The sequence below is a fragment of the Cygnus olor genome, chromosome 23, assembly GCF_009769625.2.
Source record: "Cygnus olor isolate bCygOlo1 chromosome 23, bCygOlo1.pri.v2, whole genome shotgun sequence".
Lineage (NCBI taxonomy): Eukaryota > Metazoa > Chordata > Aves > Anseriformes > Anatidae > Cygnus > Cygnus olor.
In genome coordinates this window covers 7645287-7667175 of record NC_049191.1, presented here as the reverse complement: position 1 = coordinate 7667175, position 21889 = coordinate 7645287, and the positions used below count along the sequence as shown (strand labels likewise).

General features: G+C 40.4%; 1 protein-coding gene across 2 annotated transcripts in view; it reads left to right on the top strand.

The window, feature by feature from the left end:
• The window catches only part of RLF (RLF zinc finger), a 63127-nt gene that overhangs the window by 31441 nt on the left and 9797 nt on the right, over positions 1–21889 (top strand). For both annotated transcript variants that reach the window (XM_040535057.1, XM_040535058.1), the window contains 3 exons: positions 6222–6354; positions 10751–10953; positions 17411–17547. In XM_040535057.1, the coding sequence (XP_040390991.1) occupies positions 6222–6354; positions 10751–10953; positions 17411–17547 (473 nt within the window). The remainder of the gene's footprint in view (positions 1–6221; positions 6355–10750; positions 10954–17410; positions 17548–21889) is intronic.

The following is a 21889-nucleotide window of genomic DNA, read 5'->3' as shown; positions in this document are numbered from 1 at the left end:
GTGTTCAAGGAAAGATTGGACGTGGTGCTTAGGGACATGGTTTAGTGGGTGATACTGGTAGTAGGATGATGGTTGGACCAGATGACCTTGAAGGTCTCTTCCAGTGTTTATGATTCTATTTTGCATTGTTTGCTCTAAGGGCTCACTGCCCATTGATCGTACAGACCCTAAAGGCCAGTTGTGCCAAACTGGAATCTATCCAGGTGGTCAGCAGCTTCTACTGATGCTTGGTTCTGTGCGAGGTGCAACACCTGCATTTGTCTGTGTGGAACTTCATGAAGTCCCTGTCAGCTTGTTCCTGCAGCCTGTCAGAGGTCCTTCTCAATGGCTGCCCTGTCCTCCACTATGCCAGCTGTTCTCCGAGTTCTAAGTGAGCTGTGGACTAACTGAGACCATGCTCTGTCAGTTATTCAGAACATGAATAAAGATGTGTCAGCCCAGTGTTCCGAGTCACATTGTTGACTTTCTGGAAACTGCATTCAGCCACATGGAGAGTCTGCTCCGTGGTCTTGCTGGGGATGGTGCTTATGTTGACTGGCCTGTAGTTCTCCAGGGTATACTTCTTGATCTTGGAAAATGTGTGGTGGGGTTTGTTTTTTTTGTTTGTTTGTTTTTTTGTGTTTTTTTTTATGCACCAGGAACCTTCCCCCAGTGGTCATGACTTTTCAAAGGTAGTATTGGTCTTGCAGTGACATCAGTGAGCTCCATCAGCACCCTCAGATTTGCCTTGATCAATGCCATGGACATATGAGAAACAATTTAGGGCATACATATCTCCTCCTTGTGCTGCTTTGTGCCCCCCAGATCTCTGACATGGTATATAGGGGACCAGGAAAGCCAGAGTGCAGACCTTAACAGTAAAATCTGAGGCAGAGTTATCAAGTACCCCAGCCTTTTCAGCATCCTTTGTCATTTGATGCCCTGTTCTACTGACGTGGTCTCACATTTTCCTTGGCCTTCGTTTTGCTTTCAGTCTTACATTTTCCTCAACAAAGTGAAGAAAACCAGCTGGATGCTTGTGCCCTTCAATGTAGCCCCCAGAGCCCTGTATTTACTTTTGATGCGCAGTGTCATTGGTGTGCATACATATGATCAGCAAGTAATGATAGTCTGAGGACAAGTTTTGGCAGCATCTCTGCAATATCCCAGATCCAAGCCAGTGTCAAGCATCACACCTTATGAGACACAGTCTGACAGCTGAAGGTGGCCAGTGCTTAGATGGGATTTTAACAGTGGTAACTGATTACTGTTAACTTGCTTTTTCTTCCTCCTTTCCTAATTTGCCTATTACATTAAAGAGTGATTATAGGTGGAAAGTCTGTTTATTTAAAGGTTCATGGGGATATTGTTTCTTTATATGATGACTGCAGATTAGGGAAGAAGATTAGCCTAGCTCTGGAGTACAATGAATCTAAAGACGTAACTTGTGAAAAATCAGATTTTTTTCTTAAAGAATAACAATGCTTGCCCTGGTTTCAGTTAGGACAGGGTTAATTTTCCTCCTAGCAGCTGGTAGGGTGCTATGTTTTGGATTAGGATGAGAAGAGTGCTGATAACATGCTCATGTTTTAATTGTTGCAGAGCAGTGCTTACACCAAGCCAAGGACTTTTCAGCTTCTCGCTCTGTCCTGCCAAGATGCAGGCTGGGGGTGCAGCAGGAGCTGGGAGGGGACAGACCCAGGACAGCTGACCCAAACTGGCCAAAGGGGTATTCCATACCATCTGACGTCATGCTAAACAATATATAGGGTGGGCCGGCTGCTCGGGGATAGGCTGGGCATCAGTCAGCGGGTGGTGAGCAATTGCATTGTGCATCACTTGTTTCATACACATTATTAGTAGTAGTACTATTATTATTATTATTATCATCATTATTATTATTTTCCTGTCTTAATAAACTGTCTTTATCTCAACCCACAGGCTTCATTTTCCTGTTTCTTTCCCCCATCCCAGAGAGGGAGTGGGGAGGGTGAGTGAACAGCTGTGTGGTGCTTAGCTGCCACCCAGGTTAAACCACAACAGTGCTTTCTGCCTGAAATGAGTAACATTGCTCAAAACTATTGTTTGAGGCTAGTTGACTACCTCTTTGTTGTACTCACAGAGTAAACTGTTCTTAATTGTAGTCTCTGTAGTTAGGAATATGGATCAGTATAAACTTAATACTGGACACAGACTTTAGTGTTGAAGGAATGGAATACTTGTTTATTCTGTGCTCTATTAGTATGGTATGTTATGCTTTGAGTAGATGTAGATAATTAGGGAGTGGGTGGAAGGAAGCCTGTGTGTTAGCTCTGTTTCACTTTAATTTGGGTTTTATTAAGTAGCATATCTGGTAGTATAGCTTCATGGTCATTAGAAGTCCTTTAAGAAGAAACTTCTGAGACTATTAATTATGACAGCTGTGAATCAACATAAATGAAACCTCACTGTGAGAATGTAATTTTCTGCTCTCAGTCCTTTATTGGGAATAAGGTTCCCTCCTTGGTACATTGCTCACGAGTTAAAATTTGGGTTTTCCTGTTCAGAGGTTTACGGAATACAGTTTGTTGCAGTGTTAGAAAGGAAAGTAAGAACATTAAATTTGGTCTGAAAATAGCATCTGATACTAGGGACTCTGCTGAACATCAATATCTACTGTATTAAAGGGTATCTAACCATGAAATGCAAGGATGCCTTTTACTCTGTATGCCTAATGGTAAAGTCTTGTGTATTTTCATAGCAGATTTACTTTGTTATAGAAGATAACTCAGTAAGTTGAAGAATGCATCTTGTATGTTACAATGTAGAAAGAAGTTCATTGTGTCTTGACAACCCATGACACAAGGCTCCTTGGTTACTCCAGTATTCTGAGTGGTCCTAGTGTTAGCACAGTTTAATTCTGGAATCTGGAGAGGTGTAAGAATAGAGAAGGAAGAGTTGAAGGAAAATAAAGACTCTATTAATAGTCTGTAATAATCACAATTGTGATAAATAGATGCAATATATTACAATTATAATTATTAATTATTAATAAAAGTGATAATACCTGTTAGTTCAGAACATGGAACTAATTCCAGTATAGACAGAGAATACAACAGGGTATTAGAAGGAGACCTGAGGTTAATAATAGCATTGTACATAAGCCTATAGGACCTGATGACACGGCATCCTAGGGCATGAGGGAACTGGCTGATGTAGTTGCCAAGCCTCTCTCTATCATACTTGAAAAGTCTTGGCAGTCAGGTAAAGTCTGCAGTGACTGGAAGAAGGGAAACATCACTCCAGTTTTTAAAACATGATAGAAAGGAAGAGCAGGAACTGCAGACAGGCCTCACCTGTGTGCCTGGGAAGATCATGGAATAGATCATCCTTGAAGCTATGTTAAAGCATATGGAAGACAAGGAGGTTATTCAGACAGCCAACCAGTTATCCAGACAACCAAGGGCAAATCTGAACAATCTACTGGTATTCTGTGGTTCAATAACTACATCGGTGGACAAGGGAAAAGCAACCGATGCATTTACCTGGAATTCTGTAAGGCCTTTGATATGGTCCCATACAGCAGCATCCTTGTCTCTCAATTGGAGAAGTATGGATTTGAGAATTGGGCTATTTGATGGATAAGGAATTAGCTGGATGGCTGCATCCAGAGAATTGCAGTCAATGTCTCAATGTTCACATGGAGATCAGTGATCAGTGGTATCTCTCAGGGGTCTGTATTAGGACTGGTACTTATTAGTATCTTTACTGATGCCATACTCAGTGGGATTGAGTGCACCCTCAGCAAGTTTGCAGTTGACACCAAGCTGAGTGGTGACACGACGGAAGGGATGCCATCCAGAGGGACCCACACAAGCTTGAAAAGTGAGCTCCCATGAACGTCATGAAGTTCAACAAGGCCAAGTGCAAGGTGCTGCACCTGGGTCAGGGCAATCCCAAACATCAGTACATCCTGGTGAATAAATGGATTGAGATCAGCCCTGTGGAGAAGAACTTGGGGATGCTGGAGGAGGAGAAATTGGATGTGAGTCTGTTAGTTGGTGCAGAAAGCCAAGCATATCCTGGGCTGTACAAAAGGTAGTGGGACCAGCAGGTCCAGAGGGGGATAATTGGCTCCCTATTCTACCCTTGTGATATCCCACCTGGAGTACTGCGTCCAGCTGTGGGGTGTCCAGCACAAGAAAAATGCGAATCTGTTAGATCAGGTCCAGAGGAGTGCCACAAGGCTGATCAGAGGGCTGGAGCATCTATTCTGTGAAGAGAGGCTGAGAGAGCTGGGGTTGGTCAGCCTGGAGAAAAGAAGGCTCTGGGGAGACCTTACAGTGGCCTTCTGGTAAATGGGGCTTCTATGAAGATGGAGAGGGAGCATTTACAAGAGCCTGTAGTGATAGGCCAAGGAGTAATAGTTTTAAACAAAAAGAGGGTAGATTTAGATTAGATATTCAGAAGAAGTTCTTTGTTGAGGTTGGTGAGGCACTGGAACTGAAGTTATGGATGCCCTGTCCATGGAAGTATTCAAGGTCGGGTTGGATGGGGCTTTGAGCAGCTGGTTCTTGAGGAGGGTGTCCCTACCCATGTCAGGTGGGAGGATTGGACTTTAAAGGTCCCTTCCAACTCAAACTATTCTAAGATTGTATGATTAAAAGTACTGCCAACTTTAAACACAGCTTGTTAGAACCAATGGACATTGTCATGTATCAAATGCTCTCTCAAATTTAAAACACGGTGTGAAGGAACGCTTTTACTACACGTGTAGTCACAAATTGACTACAGATAGTTAGGTAGCTTCAGTTTTGTCAGTTCTGGGGAGATTTTGCTCAGTGATACTGTAACTTCTTCAGCGCAAGTCAACACCGCATCAGTTTTCCTGCTAGAAACATTAAATGCTGGAATTCATTTCCAGTTGCTTTTCTTCTGGGTTGACACTATAGCCTTCTTTTCCCATGTTATTTCTATTATTCTTCCCTCAGATTTCCAGAATTAAAAATGGTAGGGCTTGATTTCCTTGAGGATGGTGCAATGCAAACAGGTTTCACGGATGAACCTCTCTGTTGGAGACCTGTTCAGTGTGCTGTGTCTCTGAGTCAGTTTTCACAGCATCAAAACTGTCAGGATTGGAAATACTTGGATCTTAATTTGTAAATGTGCTATGCATGGATTAGTTTCCAGGGGAATGGTGTGTCTGTATAAAGTAGAAATGAGTATTCATCTTGATTAAAGAAGTTATTCATGATCCACTTTGGTCAGGATTGTGAGTTTTGTACAGCAGTCTCTGCTGTTTATGTTCTGCTCTGCTTTCTCTTTAAGTTCCCTGAGTCTTCTCACATGGATAACCACCAGGAAATCTGCATCTTCTTACAACCCCTCATTTGCCTTACCCTTTTGGCAGATGAGAGCCCTTTTTGAGCCCCTCCTAGTGCACACTGTTCCTTCCTTAAAGATGGTTTTTCCCTCTCGTTTTCCTCAGGCTAGTGAGTGACAGTTGAATGCTGGCAGCTCCCCCTTCCTCTGCATTAAATTTTAGGACGATTTTTAATCACTGCTTCACTGTCCATCCAAATCAAATCAGCTAAAATTTGTATGCTGCTCTCTCAGAACCCTTCTTCTGCAAGAAGGTGCAAACACTTGATGGCACTGGACTGCCGTATCAGAGGGTACTGATTAGAAGAATGTAACTGTGAATTTGGACTTTGTACCAAACAGCATGCTTTAATATCTCTCAAAGAAATGACCATCTTATCTCACTAGTGTTAACAGTAAATATAGTCTGAGACTCGCAATGTTTTCTATTCATTTTGAGAAGTAATTAGTTTTAATTCCAATTTCTCAGTTGGCATTACAAGCTTTATTACAAAACCCTTCATCTTTTATGCAAAAAAATATATATTTAAAAGTTAGAAAGTAGTGGTAGACTTAAAAATGAGGAAATTGCTACATGCATGCATGAAGAAACATGAAAATTGCAAAAGTTACAACTGCAGAACAGTTAGGTTTTTTTGAGCTGTCATTACAGCTAAGTTTCAGTATATGGAAATTGGGAGGCTTTATTGTAGCATTAGAGAAGCATATATGAAAAAGGATGTGTTGTGAAGACGCCAATGCAAGCATGTCAGAACAGTAATGACTTAGAAGAATAGTGTAAAATTAAATTATCTGTCCTAGTATTTTATTATATTTTAATAAAAATTACATTAAAATAATGTTTAGCAAAGACTTCTAATGATTTTTTTTTCATGTTGTAGGATTCACATGATGCTTTACTGGAATTTGGGAATAACAACCTCCAAATACTGGTGGATATCACAAGGGAAGGAGTGTGGAAAAATCCAGTTCTTCTTAAAATTCTATCCCAGCAACCAGTAGAAACAGAGGAAGGTAAGCATATGATTTTAGAGATAAGATGGGGTTATTAAGAGAGAACTTGGTGCAATTTTGATGCGGAAACTGATTAAAAGTCAGAAGGGAGTTGCAGTTTAAATTGCTTTGTGCGGTAGTATTCATAGGCTGCTAAATAATACTTATGATTGAAACTGTCTCACTGGTACACTGAATCCTCTCTAACATATCTCCACTTGGGCTATACCACAAATATTTTAGTCCATTTTTTAAAAGAAGCATTTCTTTTTTCATTATTAAAAAAAAGGGGGGGGATTTTTGCTCCCTAAGGTGCTTTGTTCTGCATAGCTGTGATTTTGAATGATTTCCTGAGTGGTTCACAGGAAGGAGTAGTTAATGTCCACGTCTTTCAAAGGTAAAGAAGATGCAAGTAAAGTGTGCATTTGAAGGGGAGACATGAGTTTAAAGGTTACCTTTTATTAAGTTTTGGGCTGGGAAGCTGATTGCGTTTAGACTATGGATATAATATCTTGAATCAAAAAGAAATGAGGTCAAGAAAAAATAATTTTTAGTGTAATTTCATGTAACTTTTTAATGTCTTCTCTTAAACTCTATATTTTTACTCACTGAATTTTTTCCTACCTATTAGTGGTATCGAGTACTTGCAGGTATTTCTTCTAGTTGTTCCATCAACAGTACATGAGACCACAGTTTATCTTGGTGATATTCTAAATTAAATTAAAAATAACAAAGAGGGGGACAAGCTTAAAATATTTTCCTTAAAATTAAGGCACCATAAGCAAGGATTTTAAGTCAAGCTTTCTTCCATAGCAGAATCCTTCTTCCTGGCTTTGGGTAGCCTCTCTTTGAGTTGTACTATCTTTGCTAGTCTTCTAAGTCCTCTTAAAGTATAGCAGAAGCACTCAAACTCCAAAGACTAGTTAATCCCATCTCTAACATGTTTTGAGGAGAATTATCTACCACTAATATCCTGCTTTGGAGCTTTTCATTACTAGTATTTTTAGGACATCCAGTTGCTGCTTTTAGTGGATTTCTGCTCAGACTTGCATTTCAAAATTTGTTCCTCTTACTGAAAATAATTACATCCTGAAAATCTTCACCTGTTTTGTTCAACAAACTTTACCTGTGGCAAGCCAAGATCTGTTCTGGTGGACTAATGTGAATTCACGTGCTTCTGTGTGGACTCCTTTATAGATTTAATTGCATCTTATACATGTGACTGATTTTATCTATGGCTGCTACACTTCATTCCTTTGCAAGAGTACCTTGTTACTACCTGTGATGTGGTTCAGACTGCCTCTTGTCTTCAACAATAATAGCGTAGTTCAGTCCTTTGTCTTTTAATTTGGGACAAAGCTTCTGCAGACAAGGAATTGATTGATTGACACATCTGTGACCGTGTTGAATTGGGCTGGGTGTAGGTCCCTGTTTCTGAGAAAATGCAGCAACCTGGAATTTATTGATTCCATTGAGTTCTTGTATTTAGTGCATATTTGTCTATTTAGCTGGAGCTGAATATGCGCCCAAAAGAGGTGCTCTCATTTGAGTTTCTTTAATGTGATGCAAGCAGAGGCAACAGGACATTGGAGCTATTCTGGAAATTCTGTAGCTGCTCAGATGCATTCTCACATAGTCTAGAGTAGATGCAGACATGCTTAAATAATCTGAATATGACTTCTGAATCATTTGTTAGACCAGTCTATCAAAGCAAGGTTTCTCAAGTAAAACGTAAGGTTAAAGAGGTGGCGGTCAGAACTGCCGTCTTAAAGGCCAGTTCTAAGAACCCAAATATCTACCTAAAATGTCTCTTCTCACTAGTGTCCTTCTTCTGTGGTGATCTTGAAAACCTTATTTGTGGGTGGTTGGGCTTTGTTTTTTTTGTTGTTGTTTTGTTGTTGTTGGGGGGGAGGGGGGTTGCTTGCTTGCTTTTGGAATATCTTAGAGTCAAGAAAAGTGTCATCTTTGTGCCCTGTTACACACAACGTAGCTTTTTAGACATATCTGAAAGATCTTTCTACAAGCTCTCCAAACTTGTCATCTTTGCATCCAAACAAGATATTTCAGATACTGAGTGCTTTCAACAGACGATACGTGTAACAGTAAGTAGCAATAGAGCTTGCGTGAAAGGATAAGCACTGAAAAGGCAATGAGTGCTGTGTGAGATCTCTTCTGTTCCTGCTGTTCTAGTTTGCAGCAAATATGCAAAACTGGTAGATGGAAGAAGTAGTGTTATTAGTAATGGAACTGAGAAAATAGTGACGAAGAGAGGGAATAGGGATATTTAATAACTACAGGTACAATAGAGTAATACTGCAGTACTTAAATTATGTAGTTCTGTGCCCTTATGTTATGGAGGAGACAGGGGTTTTAGTTTAGTTGGTTTTGTTCCTGTTAGCCTTTTAGAGTATAAGCATGTTGAACAGGTGCTGCAAAGTTGCAGGTTTTCTTGGAGAGTGTATAACTCTGGGAAAGACAACATAGGCCATAGGATTCTCCAGAAATTGTAACCAAATATTCAATAACATTTTAAAACAATTCCAGGTAATATATGTATCGTGAATCATATAGCTCTAAAATCCTATGAAAAAAAAGAGAACTAGATTTGAAGGCATACATAAACTTTACTTTTCATCAGGGAGATGAATGTGTCAGATTTGTATACCCAACACAGTGGAGCAAGACAAAATGAAAATTTAAAGAAATCTTGCTGTATGTGCCAATAAATTATGGTGAGGAAAATCTTTTTTTTGATCTATTAGACTGTGCTGTTAACATATCTGGTATATCTTTTCATCATCAAAGTGTAATTCAGTGACTTCCAGTGTTAATGCTGAAATATCAACCGATCCATGAAGTTTTACCACACCATGCTTCATAGAATCTTGTCAGTTGTTTTTTACTTTGATTTCTTCCTTCAGTCCCTTCTTTTCTCTTCTTTAGGAGGTCAGATTCTGCTGTAATAGACTTCCTGGAAGTCAAATGACATCTAAGCTGGAATTATCCTTTTTGCCTTGTATAGGACATGATCAGAGCATAGATTAAACAATTATAAATTACCTAGGTATCTGCTGGATTACTTTAATCCATTTTAACCTTCAGAATCATTATCAGGTAAACACCTGTAGCTGTAATACAAGATGGAAATCACTGATCAGTTACCAAGTTTTTCTTCCTTCATTTAAATTCTGTCACTCCTTTGATCTGTTTGATGTTCTTATATGGAAACTTAGTCTTTTCTGACTGCTGTCTTCCATTTGATAGAGATAGTAGGAATGAAAATACACTTCTTACTGGCCACAACAGGAATGACAGGCGTATTGAGTAATGGTACAGAAAGAGTTCTAGGACAATGGTTTTTCAGTTGCTTTTAACCATTTTATCCTTTAGTACAACAGCAGTTTCACAGAGTATCTTCTGAAGTGTTGTAAATGGATACTACTTCAATCATCTAAACTTAAATTTATTTAAATACATTTAATATTTAAGATCTCTGTGATTACACGCAGTGTAAGAACATATCGACTCCTCTTTCTCTTAATTTTCAAGGGTCTTTTGAAATATATACATATCTGGAGACTATCAAGCTACCTTTGTATTAGATGTTTTTAAAGCTGGGAATAGCCCATAGCTGTTGAGAAGCATACTATTTCTTCAGCTAAGGCAAAGTACATCTTAAGTACCTGGAAAGATTCAAACTAAATGGTGAGGTTTTCAATCAGATGTGTTGAACTAATATAAAAATGGCTTTAATTCCTAACTCAGCTTTTATTTGGTTTTAAACTTCATTAAATAAATTTTGCTAATCAATTACAAAAATAATTGAATTTTTAATATGGAATTAGCTCACAGTCTCTTGTAATAATTAGTTGTTTGGTTGATCTAGAGTATAAGCCTAGCGTGTCTCAGATACTGTTCTTCAAAAGTACCATAAAAATAATATTTTCTCTCTGAAATTCATTATGCATATTTTGGCAATGTGTTTAACAGATTAGGTGGAAAAATCTTTGGTTGAAATATTTTTCTTACTTTTGTCTTGTAATATGAAGCTACAATTAACAGTTGAAGATGCTGAATCTCAGCTAGACTAGTGGTATCTTGTTCAAAATACCATATAGTCTGACTAGTGTCCTTCCGTCACTGCCATGGCATAATTCTGTATTGCCTTAATGGATGCAATCATTTGATGTGATTTCCATCCCCCATTTTCTATATCCCAGCATTCTCTCCCTACTCATTTGTTCTGAATGTGTGTGGGAAAAAATACTACATTTATTGCTGTCACTTGTTATCACACCTAGTGTTTTCTAAGAAAGCTTATACAAATTTGTACTAAAGTGTGAATGCAGTGAGACAGTTTCAGTTAAGTGTTAGCTTTGAGAATATACCGTTTAACAACTTTTTTTTCTTTTCATAGCTAATAAATTGATTACACGAGAAGGGCCTTCCTTTCTGCAGATGCGAATAAAACATTTGATGAAGTCAAACTGCATCCCACAAGCTACTTTCTTGTCAAAATTGTGTGCAGATTCTCCAGAAATTGCAAATGTTTCATCTTTTCGCCAAGCCTACATCACGTGTGTGTGTTCTATGCTGCCTAATGAAGACTCCATTAAGGAGGTTAGTAAATCCATAGTCCCTATTTTAGAATTTTGTTCTTTAACTTCAGTTCTCTGTATTGCAGAAATAAAGTGTTGCAATGGAGTTGCAAAAGATAAAATGATCTATTAGAGACTGCAGTAGTAAAGAACATTTGTATTAACTGCTAGTGTAGTTATGTATTGTGTTGCTTGCCTTCGAGATTAGATGTATTTTGAAGTCTTAAAATAAATCTTGTAACTTCAGTTCCCCTTGTAAGCAAAATACAAATGTAAAGCTGTCCTTTCTGACTCCTACCACTAAATTGTGTCTCTAAGTACCACATCCAGCCTTTTCTTAAAACACCTTGTTGTGGTTTAACCCAGTCAGCAGCTAAGCACCACACAGCCATTCACTCACCCTCCCTCTCTGGGATGGGGGAGAGAATCAGAAAAAAATGAAAGCCTGTCAGTTGAGGTAAAGACAGTTTATTAGAACAGAAAAGAAAGGAAAACAATAATAATGATAGTACTACTAATAGTAACGTGTACAAAACAAGTGATGCACAATGCAGTTGCTTACCACCCACTGACCGATGCCCAACCTATTCCCAAGCAGCCAGCCCCTCCATATTAATTGTTCAGCATGACGTCAGATGGTATGGAATACCCCTTTGGCCAGTTTGGGTCAGCTGTCCTGGGTCTGTCCCCTCCCAGCTCCTGCTGCACCCCCAGCCTGCATCTTGGCAGGACAAAGTGAGAAGCTGTAAAGTCCTTGGCTTAGTGCGTAGTGTGAGCACTGCTCTGCAACAATTAAAACATCAGTGTGTTATCAGCACTCTTCTCATCCTAATCCCAAACACAGCACCCTACCAGCTACTAGGAGGAAAATTAACTATCCTAGCCAAAACCAGGACACACCCCCAGGACAGTGACACTACCACCTCCCTGGGCATCCTGTTCCAATGCCTAACCACTCTTTCTGAGAAGAAATTTCTCCTAATATCCAAACTGAACACAGCTGGCACAACTTGAGGCCATTCCCTCTTGTTTTAAAATTATCTCCCCCTAACATAATTTCCCTCTTATCCCTTTATTAATGTTATGTGATATTAAAAAAAAAAAGGTAGAAGGCTTAGGTTAGTGGGAGGATGTTTTTTATGATAACATAGGTATTGAAATATCCTTGTAATGTTAAAACTTCTTCAAACTAAAATGACGTGATAGACAAAGTCAAGACATGGGTGTATGTTCCATATCACAGAATATTAGGGATTGGAAGGGACCTTGAAAGGTCATTTAGTCCAGTCCCCCTGCCAGAGCAGGAACACCTATTTCAAGTCACACAGGAACATGTCCAGGTGGGTTTTGAATGTCTAGAGAAGGAAACTCCACAACTCCCCTGGACAGTCTGTTCCAGTGTTCTGTCACCCTTACTGTATAAAAAAAAAAAAAAAAAAGGTCTCCTATTTAAGTGGAACCTCCTATGTGCCAGCTTGCACCCGTTGCCCCTTGTCCTATCATTAGATATCACCGAGAAGATCCTGGCTCCATCCTCCTGACACTCCCCCTTTACTTTTTTTTAAATATTAATAAGGTCACCCCTTAGTCTCCTCTTCTCCAAGCTAAAGAGACCCAGCTACTTCAGCCTTTCCTCGTTAGGGAGATGCTCCACTCCCTTAATCATCCTTGTGGCTCTGCGCTGGACTCTCTTAAGCAGTTAATCTGTCGTTCTTGAACTAAGGGGCCCAGAACTGGACACAATATTCCAGATGTGGTCTTATAGGGCAGAGTAGAGGGGGAGGCGAACCTCTCTTGACCTACTAACCACACCCCTTATGATACACCCCAGATGCCATTGGCCTTCTTGGCCACAAGGGCACAGTGCTGGCCCATGGTCAACCCACTGTCCACCAGGACCCCCAGGTCCCTTTCCCCTACGCTGCTCTCCGACAGGTCAGTCCCCAACCTATACTGGTATCTGTTCTTGCCCGGATGCGGGACTCTACACTTGCCCATGTTATATTTCATTAAATTTCTCCCCGCCCAACTCTCCAGCCTGTCTGGATCTTGCTGGATGGCAGCACAGCTTTCCAGCATGTCAGCCACTCTCAGTTTGGTGTCATCAGCAAACTTGTTGACGGCACTCTCTATTCCTTTATCCAAGTCATTGATGAATATATTGAAATATATATTAATATATATGAATATATTGAATATATATAGGATTATTGGACTAGATGATGTTTGAAGGTCCCTTCCAATCCCTAACATTCTGTGTTAGAATAGTATTGATCCCAGTACTGACCCTTGAGGAACTCTGCTAGATACAGGCCTCCAAGTAGACTCCGTCCCACTGACCACAACTGTCTTCTTTCCACCAGCCAGTTCACAGTCCACCTCACTACCCAATCATCCGGACCCCACTTCCTTAGTTTAACTGCGAGGATGCTGTGGGAGATGGTGTCAAATGTTTCACTGAAATGATGGTAGACCACATCCACTGCTTTTCCGTCATCTATCCACCTGGCTGTGTCTTCATAAAAGGCTATCAGGCTGTTCAAACATGATTTTCCCCTTGGTAAAGCCATGTTGACTGCCCCTAATGACCCTTTTATCCTTGATATGACTAGAGACAACGCCAAGGATAAGTTGTTCCATCACCTTTCCAGGGATGGAGGTGAGGCTGTCCTGTCTACAGTTACTCGGGTTCTCCTTCTTACCCTTTTTGAAGACTGGAGTGACATTTGCTTTCCTCCAGTCCTCAGGCACCTCCCCCGATGTCTTACCAAAGACAACGGAGAATGGCCTAGCACTGACTTCCACTAGCTCCCTCAGCACCTGCGGGTGCATCCCATCAGGACCCATGGATTTATGGATGTCCAGATTGCTTAATTGCTTTTAACCCAGTTCTCATCAACCAAGGCAAACTCCTCCTTTACCCTGACTTCCTCTGGGGCCTCGGATATGGGGCTCCTCAGGACAGCCTATGGCATTATAGACAGAGGCAAAGAAGGCATTCAGTAACTCTGCCTTCTCTTTACCTTCTCTTTATCTTCTGTCAACAGGGCACCCACCTCATTAATCAGTGGGCCTACATTGCCTCTAGTGTTAGTTTTATCCACAGTGTATTTGAAGAAGCCCTTTCTGTTGTCTTTGACCCCTCTTGCAAAGTTTAATTCTAAGGAGGCCTTAGCTTTCCTCGTTGCCTCCATACATCCTCTGACAACAGTCTTACATTCCTCCCAAGTGGCCAGCCCTTCCTTCCATGATCTGTAGACTCTCCTCTTCCATGTGAGTTTGTCCAGCAGTTCCCTGTTTAATCATGCAGGTCTCCTGGCTCCCTTTCTTGACTTCATACCTGTTGGGATGCTCTGATCTTGGGCTTGGAAGAAGCAGTCCTTGAATACCAACCAACTGTCTTGGGCCCCCTTACCTTCAAGTACCCTGTCCCATGGGATTTCCCCTGGCAATTGCTTGAAAAGGCCAAAGTTGGCCCTACTGAAGTCCAGTGTTGCGATTCTGCTTGGTATTCTGTTTCTGCCACATGAGATCCTGAACTCCACCGTCTCATGGTCGCTGCAACCAAGGCTGCCCTCAATCTTCACCACTTCAACAGCCCTTCCATGTTAGTGAGGACAAGATCCAGTAGCGCTCCTCTCCTAGTTGGCACATCCACCACGTGCATCAGGAAGTTATCATCAGTACACTGAAGGAACCTCCTGGACTGCAGATGGCTGGCTGAGTAGGCCTTCCAGCAAATAACAGGGTAGTTGAAATCCCCCCTGATAACCAGGGCCTGTGATTGTGAGGCTGCTATCAGGTGCTTGTAGAAGGCATCGTCACCTTCCTCATCCTGATCTGACACCCACAACAGTATCCCCCATGCCAGCCTGCCCGTTAATTCTCACTCACAGACTCTCAACTTGCTCCTCATCTGCCCCTGGACAGTACTCAATACAATGTAGTTGCTCTCTCACATAAAGAGCAACTCCGCCACCTTGCCTTGCTAGCCTGTCTTTCCTGAGCAGGACATACCCATCCGTGACCACATTCCAGCCATGTGAGCTGTCCCACCATGTCTCTGTAATTGCCACCAGATCATAATCTCCTGACCTAACACGGATTTCTAACTCCTCCTGCTTATTCCCTGTGCTGCATGCATTGGTGTACAGGCACTTCAGGGAGCGAGCTGAGCTTGCCAATTTCACCCTAGGAGGGGGGGAGGCCTCCCAGTCTTCATGAATACTAGAGCGCTGCCCCACCGGTGGAAGCCCAGCTACAACTCCATCCCCCTTCAATTCTAGTTTAAAGCTCTCCAAATACAGTAACTTTGGGGAGTAGCCTGGCATCCTTCTTGACAACAGAATGCACGGAGAATGACAGCATTTTTCAAAAAATCTTAATATAAAATACTTTATTGTTGTTCTTTCTGTAGTCTGAGCTTTTATTCAGCTGTCAGTTCGTTTGGGTTTCTGATGGAATAACAAGCACAATTCAGAACTTGATGTTTAATATATACGTTTTCACTTAGTAAGGTGTCTGATTTGTCACTTAGTGTTTGACTGCATGCTGTGGGTTGATTTCTAGTTGTGCATTTAGAATTTTTTGTTGTAAATATTATTGTTAAAAAAGTCTGAAGGTCTAAAACCACCTAGATTATTGACAAAGTTTGAAATACACAAGAGTTGAAAGCAAATTGCCTGTCTGCTACCTCAGTGTTTGAGGTCCTGAATATGAGTGAGTTTTGCCAAAAAGAATCACATTTCTAGGTGGGAAGGAGAGAATCCAATATGCTGTGTGACTGCAGGCTGCTGGAGTTGGTGATAGAGCTGTTCCTTTTGGTCCAGCTCACTGTGGAGGAACTGACAGCGTAAGATAAGTGCCAAATCTTGTTTTAGTGTGAGCCTGAGCTAGGAGTAACTGATGGCTATTAAAAATGTGTTTTCTGGTGTACTGTAGCCTAATAAACAATAAGTAGGTTTTAAGTTTGCGGTTTTAAAAGTGGCACTGTGTTGTTCAAACTGCCTAAGTTGAGTGATTATTTATTTATGGGCTTTTTAGAAACTTGACCATAGTCTCTCTCAAGTGATGCATATTCAAGCAGGTCACAGGCTGTCATGCCATCTTCACGTTTGTCGGGGCAACCTATTCTATATTTGCATGCACTGCCAATTTCTGTTTTTCTAAAAGTGAAGACCTGGAAGGTCATTCTTATATCAGAACACTGCAACCTCTTGGCATTATTTAAGAATGCTTGCTGTGATACTGAGTGATACAATGGCAGTATATAGTTATGGAAATTATCTGAGACAAAAGTTGGGGTCATATAACTTTTTCCTAATTTGCATTACAAAGTATGCTGATTGAATTTGTGATTTCTAAAGAATAAGAATAACTAAGTGAAGTCGCAAAAGAAGACTGAGAAAATTGGAGTTATCCAATTGAGACACGTTCAGTGACTTTCCAAATGAGCTGAAAATGTGTGCCTGTAAGCACCTAACAAACACGAGAACATAAAAAGGGTACTGCTTGCAGAGATGAGAATTAAGGAGCTGCATTAATATAATCCCATACATCTCAAGGTACGTAGTATATAACAGTTCTCTACAACAGATGTGACAGTGCTGATCAAAGACTAGAGCTGTATTTTTTTTCTTGAAGTCCTTTTTTCTGCCCTACAGGGCTACTCAGAGTTTTGAATGCAATCTTTTTCTTGGCAATTCCTACTGGAAGGAGGAGCAGGGATTTGGTGTTACAATAAGGCGAGAGTCTGCAGTTTGCAATGTTTTGGTTTGGTTTTTTTTCTTTCTTTTTTTCCACTTGCTCTGTAATTGCAGTGTTAGCAGTCTAGGAGATGGCATTGCTTTTAGCCCTTCAGATAAGTGTACGTTTGAACAATACAACAAGAACTAAGCAAGGAGCAGTTTTCTGTAGCACTCCCAAATTTAGGGCTTGAATGTAGGACAGAAAATAAAAGGTAGGTTTGGGACTGTGGCTTGGTTAAAGAGAGGCTTGACTGAGAGAAGAGATTGACTCTTTGAATAGGAGCATCTGTAAATCCAGAACTTCAATGGGCTTTTCTCTCTCTAAACACTTACATTTTTAACATCGTGTTTTGGAATATGATTGTTCAGAATGAATGGTTATGGGCCAAGAGGGCAAGAGACTTGCTTTTTCAGATCTCTTGACCTTCTTAGACGTGGGTTTTAATTGTCAGGAGGAAAACAGAAATGCTTTCAAATGTTGGGAGTTTTAGGTAACGTGTTGCCTTTACATAAATATTTTGCTAAACTGTCCAAAATGGAAGATGGTCCTGAAGAAAAGTAAAGGATAAGAACTAACTTTTTGTACTGTTCCATAGCTGAAAGATGTGGTGTGAACTCTGTATTAAACGGAGACAGTGTTTTGTTCGTTTGTGAGACTACTTCCTTTGATGCAGTAAACATGCATTTCTTCTGTAAACATGTTCAGAAGTGCCCCTTCTACTTTTTTTTCAGATTGCGAAGGTGGATTGCAAAGAAGTACTAGACATCATATGTAATCTGGAATCTGAGGGACAAGAAAACACTGCATTTATTCTTTGTACAACATATCTTACTCATCAGCTTCAAACAGCAAATGTGTATTGTTCTTGGTAAGTAGTAAGTATTACTGACTCTTTTGATTTAACTGTTCTTTGCTGCTTACTGGCTTTCATGCAGAAGAATTGAGCTGGTCAAGTACAAAAAATATGTAGTGAAATGAATGTAAATTTATTTGAGAAGTACATCAGACTGAAATGCTTTCTAGATAACTTATGACAATGTAAATAGCTCATCTTTAGCCTTGTTAAGTAATAGTTGCAGGAAGAGAGCAGTAAGTCACCAAATGGCTAACAGACAAAAGTAATGTCAAAATTGTTCAAAAATAAAACAGCACTTGTATTGTTGGCGTTGGCAGTAATGTTTTGACAATGTGGTATCTCTGTAAGTAATGCTGGAACAGTGCTGTCTGGATTAATATTACACACACAAACTTTGTGGTTCCACAAAGCATGTTGTAATTCAGTTCCATTCTTCACTCTTGAATAAACTCGTAGGAGTTTGATACTTTTTTTTCCACTTTTTCCACAGAGAGATAAGTAGTAGGAATTGTGAGTCTAAAACTTCTCTATTCCCTTAAACTGTCTAGAGATATAAAACATTTTTGCATCTGTTTCAGCAGTGACAAGCTGGTAGAATCAAGTAGGGATGCTGTTTTCTGCCCCTTATAAAATGTTTTTTTAGTTGTGGCTTCTGAAGCATGGCTAAATATGTTTTTCTCCTGATTAAATTATAATCTGGATAAAGTCTTACATTATCAAACACCTCAAATGTATCTTGGATATCTGAATTCAGTCAGCCGTGGTATTGTTCATTCACTCATTTCATGTTTTAGAACTATTAAGAAAAGTTTACATAGCACTTAAGTGTCAGTGGGAACAACTGTTTGTTCAGCCTGGTCCAATCACCTCTACAACAAAGGTAAGAGATACTGACATGTTATTTCTGCGTCAGGCCAGAAATATCCATTTGAGCAAAAAACGTACCTTGAAGAGAAAAATGGGTTATTGGAAAACCCAAAAGAGCAGAGAATCTACCACACTTAGGAGTTCTAAAGGCTGACTGGTTTTTGCTACTTAAATGTGTCATTAGAGATGGCTAGAACAGGGAGCATGCCCAAAGGACGTTGTCATGATTCTCATTAAGCCAGCAGAGGTACAAGGCTGAAATCCATCACATGATCTGTTTTTCAAATAAACAAAATGAACATTCTTTCTTTGGACAATAGAACATTTCACCTGAGAGTTACTAAACAGTTCTATCTAAAAGCTACATCCCTAGGTGCAGATGAAGACTCCAACTTCAGGTATAGCTGAGACTTGTAAACCCTTGCTACTGGAGAATAGACTTCAATGATGTACTGTTTAGAATAACATCTCTTCTTTGTGACAACACTGTGGGTAGTTTTTGCTTGCAGTACCAAGTCTAAGCTGTAAGTAGCTAGAACTTGAATGAAACTTTTGGGTCCCCTAATTCTAACATACACTTCCTCTTGACTAACAAGTCAGGAGAGAACGCTGCAGACTTCTCATCTCCTTGCCAGTCAGGCCCATGATGGCCCTGACTAAAGATAAGTCTACAGCTGTAACATATGTACATACTTCCACATCAGCTTTAAAATGGGTTAGTCTAAGTGACAAGCAGTAAGTCATGAAGATACAAATATAAGCACAGTCTAGCCACACAAGTATGTTCCTACTTACAGAAGGTGTTAGGCGGCTTGCCTTACTTGTGGTGAGGTCATAGCACTATGTCTTCACTGGTAATAGTAGTTGTTGAAACAAAGGTGTTCTTACACCCATCCATTCCACAACTGCCCCTCTGCTGCTGGCTGAACATAATCCTCAAGTTCCAGTTCCACCCACCCTTCTTCAGTGACCAGACAGGAGAATGAAAGTCTTCTGCCTAATACTGAAATTGTGAAAGGGTATACATTCAAACTCAGTGTATGTAGTACTCTGTAGAACAGAATTGCACACAACTGATGCAGTCCATGCCCATTAAAGAGAAAAGCTTCCAGGTTGCTGGAGCCAAGAGTGAAGAAGCCCACCTTCTGATGGACTTTTGTCTTTTGAAAGTGGTGTAATGATTCTTGATCATCACGTTACTTTGACCTGTAGGTTGTACCTCTAAGCCCCTTTCAAAGTATGGTTGCATAAAAATACAGATGCTTTGCTGGTGTGTACTGCTGTTGGATGGAGTGGCCTTTTATATTGGTCCCCACCCCGTTCCCTTGTAGTAGATGCAGATCTAATGATTATTTAGACATAACATAGATGAATTCAGCTTGCTGATATGGCAGAAAACTTCTAATTTAGATGACTACTTTTCTGTCTGATCAGGCAGCTGAACTGATTAGGGGTCAGATGACACATTACAGTTGTAGTGGATATTATGGCTCACAAACATGAGGAGGCCCTAGCTCTGTGCAGACTCTGGTGTGCACCAGAATCATTGCAGAGCTGATCTGAATCAGTGTCCTGGAACAGAGATAAGGTAATGTTGCTTACTAATCAAATTAAATTGAATGAGCACAGTCAAAAGCATGACAAATATCAGAGCTGTCTGGAAGGATAGCATATGTTGTATGATGCTGCTGTGATATGCATATTTAGTCTAACTCTACCGCTCAAACTAATGTGGGGGAATGACTTACTAGAGTTTGCTTGCCGGGCATTACATAGGCTCATGCGTAGTAAAAAGATGCACTTAAAAATACTTGGTAAAAACGAATACATAAGCCGAGATACTCTTTTCTGTGACCAGCTGCTGTTTTCAGGGGGCAGCAATTGCTCAAGTAACTCACTTCAGAGAAGGTCCTGTCTGGTTCAAAAAGACAGAGTGTAGTTGAAAGGTTATTTAACTCTGTGATGCCTGATCCACTGATGATTGGGACTCATACTTTTTCTATCACTGTCATTAATACCATGTGTATTTTCATTGTTAACGGTAGAACGTAATTTTTTGTCACATGTATTTAATCATAATTGTGCATGATGGTGTTTCAAGTCAATAAAAAATATAAGTTTTGATCAGTTTTCATAGAATACTTCTAGTGCATTATGTAACTTGATAGGACAGAACTGAGTGTTGGTACCTAAAACATTTAATAGAGATCTTTGAGAGGGGAACGGGAAATAAGGAGAGCAAAGACCCTTTGATACAACATAGTTTTTGTTTCAGTGTTCCCTTTATGTTGTTATAGATTCAGTTCAACAGATAAGCCCTACTGTATGTTCTTGAAAATGTCCCACTCATCTGTAGGAAATCTTGAAATAAAATTGTTGTTTCCAGCAGAATTTTCTGGAGCACTTCTTGATTTTACAAAGCAACAGCGCATTGAAATATTTTCCACTGCTCTCTAGCTGGACTTGCACTGACGCTGTAAGACTTGTACTGCTGTCGAACAAAATCCTGCTTGCTGCCAGCCACCCATTCCCATTGTCTTTATCCATATCTTGTTTTATGCAGTGTGAGAGTGAACCAGTTTAAGTGATCCAGATTGGCAGCATTCTGGTTTAGACAGAGGAAAAAAAGGATGTGCTGACAGCTGTGAACAGCAGGGGGGAAGTGAGATTACTTTTGAGGGTCTGTTGTTGTGGATGATGACACAGTGGATGACGAAGGAGCTTTGGTGCTGTACTCAAGCTAGTCCTAACAATTCGCTGTTGCCAGAAAGTGGAAGAGAAATTTATCCCATACTGTGGTGCTAGCTGTATAAGCCTGCCTCTTCTGTTGATTTGGTTCTGGGTCTATCTGACCTGTACCGAGCACATTCATCTAACCTAGCAGTAAGATTAAACCAGCCCAAGCTGTTTATACCTTTTTATGCATTTTACGCATTAGTGCTGGATTGACTTACCATGTTGCTAGGCAAGTACCAGCAAAGAGGTACAAGCCTGGTGGTTCTGAAAGTGGAGTACTGCTCAAATGTGTTCAGTTAAAACCTTACTCTCTCAAGAAATGGGAAAATCAGCTTTCGTTCCTCACCCTTCCCTCTTCACTGCTCTGGCACCTGCCTATGGCACAGTGCTAATTCTGCACCCCAGCGCAAGCCTTTGTTACTACCATTGCGTATTTGGAGGGGTTCAGCTATTTTGTTAGCTTAGCTCAGCTCATCCTGTAGACTCAAATCTGTACATCTGAGAAGATTAGTAAACTGTGCATGTGTGTAAATCAGTGCTGTTAGTGTGAAGCTTCATTTCACAGCTGAAGATGAAGACAGACAGGTTTGTATATGGTCTCCCTCATGAAAATTGGGAAATTCTGCAATGATTGTTGCTGATGATTATAGAATAATGTGTAATGCTACTTGATTGCTACAGGACACCTGATTTCCATTTCAGGTGGAGGTATCTACTGTGCTTGGAGCTTTGTAAGTAATACTGCTGTGGG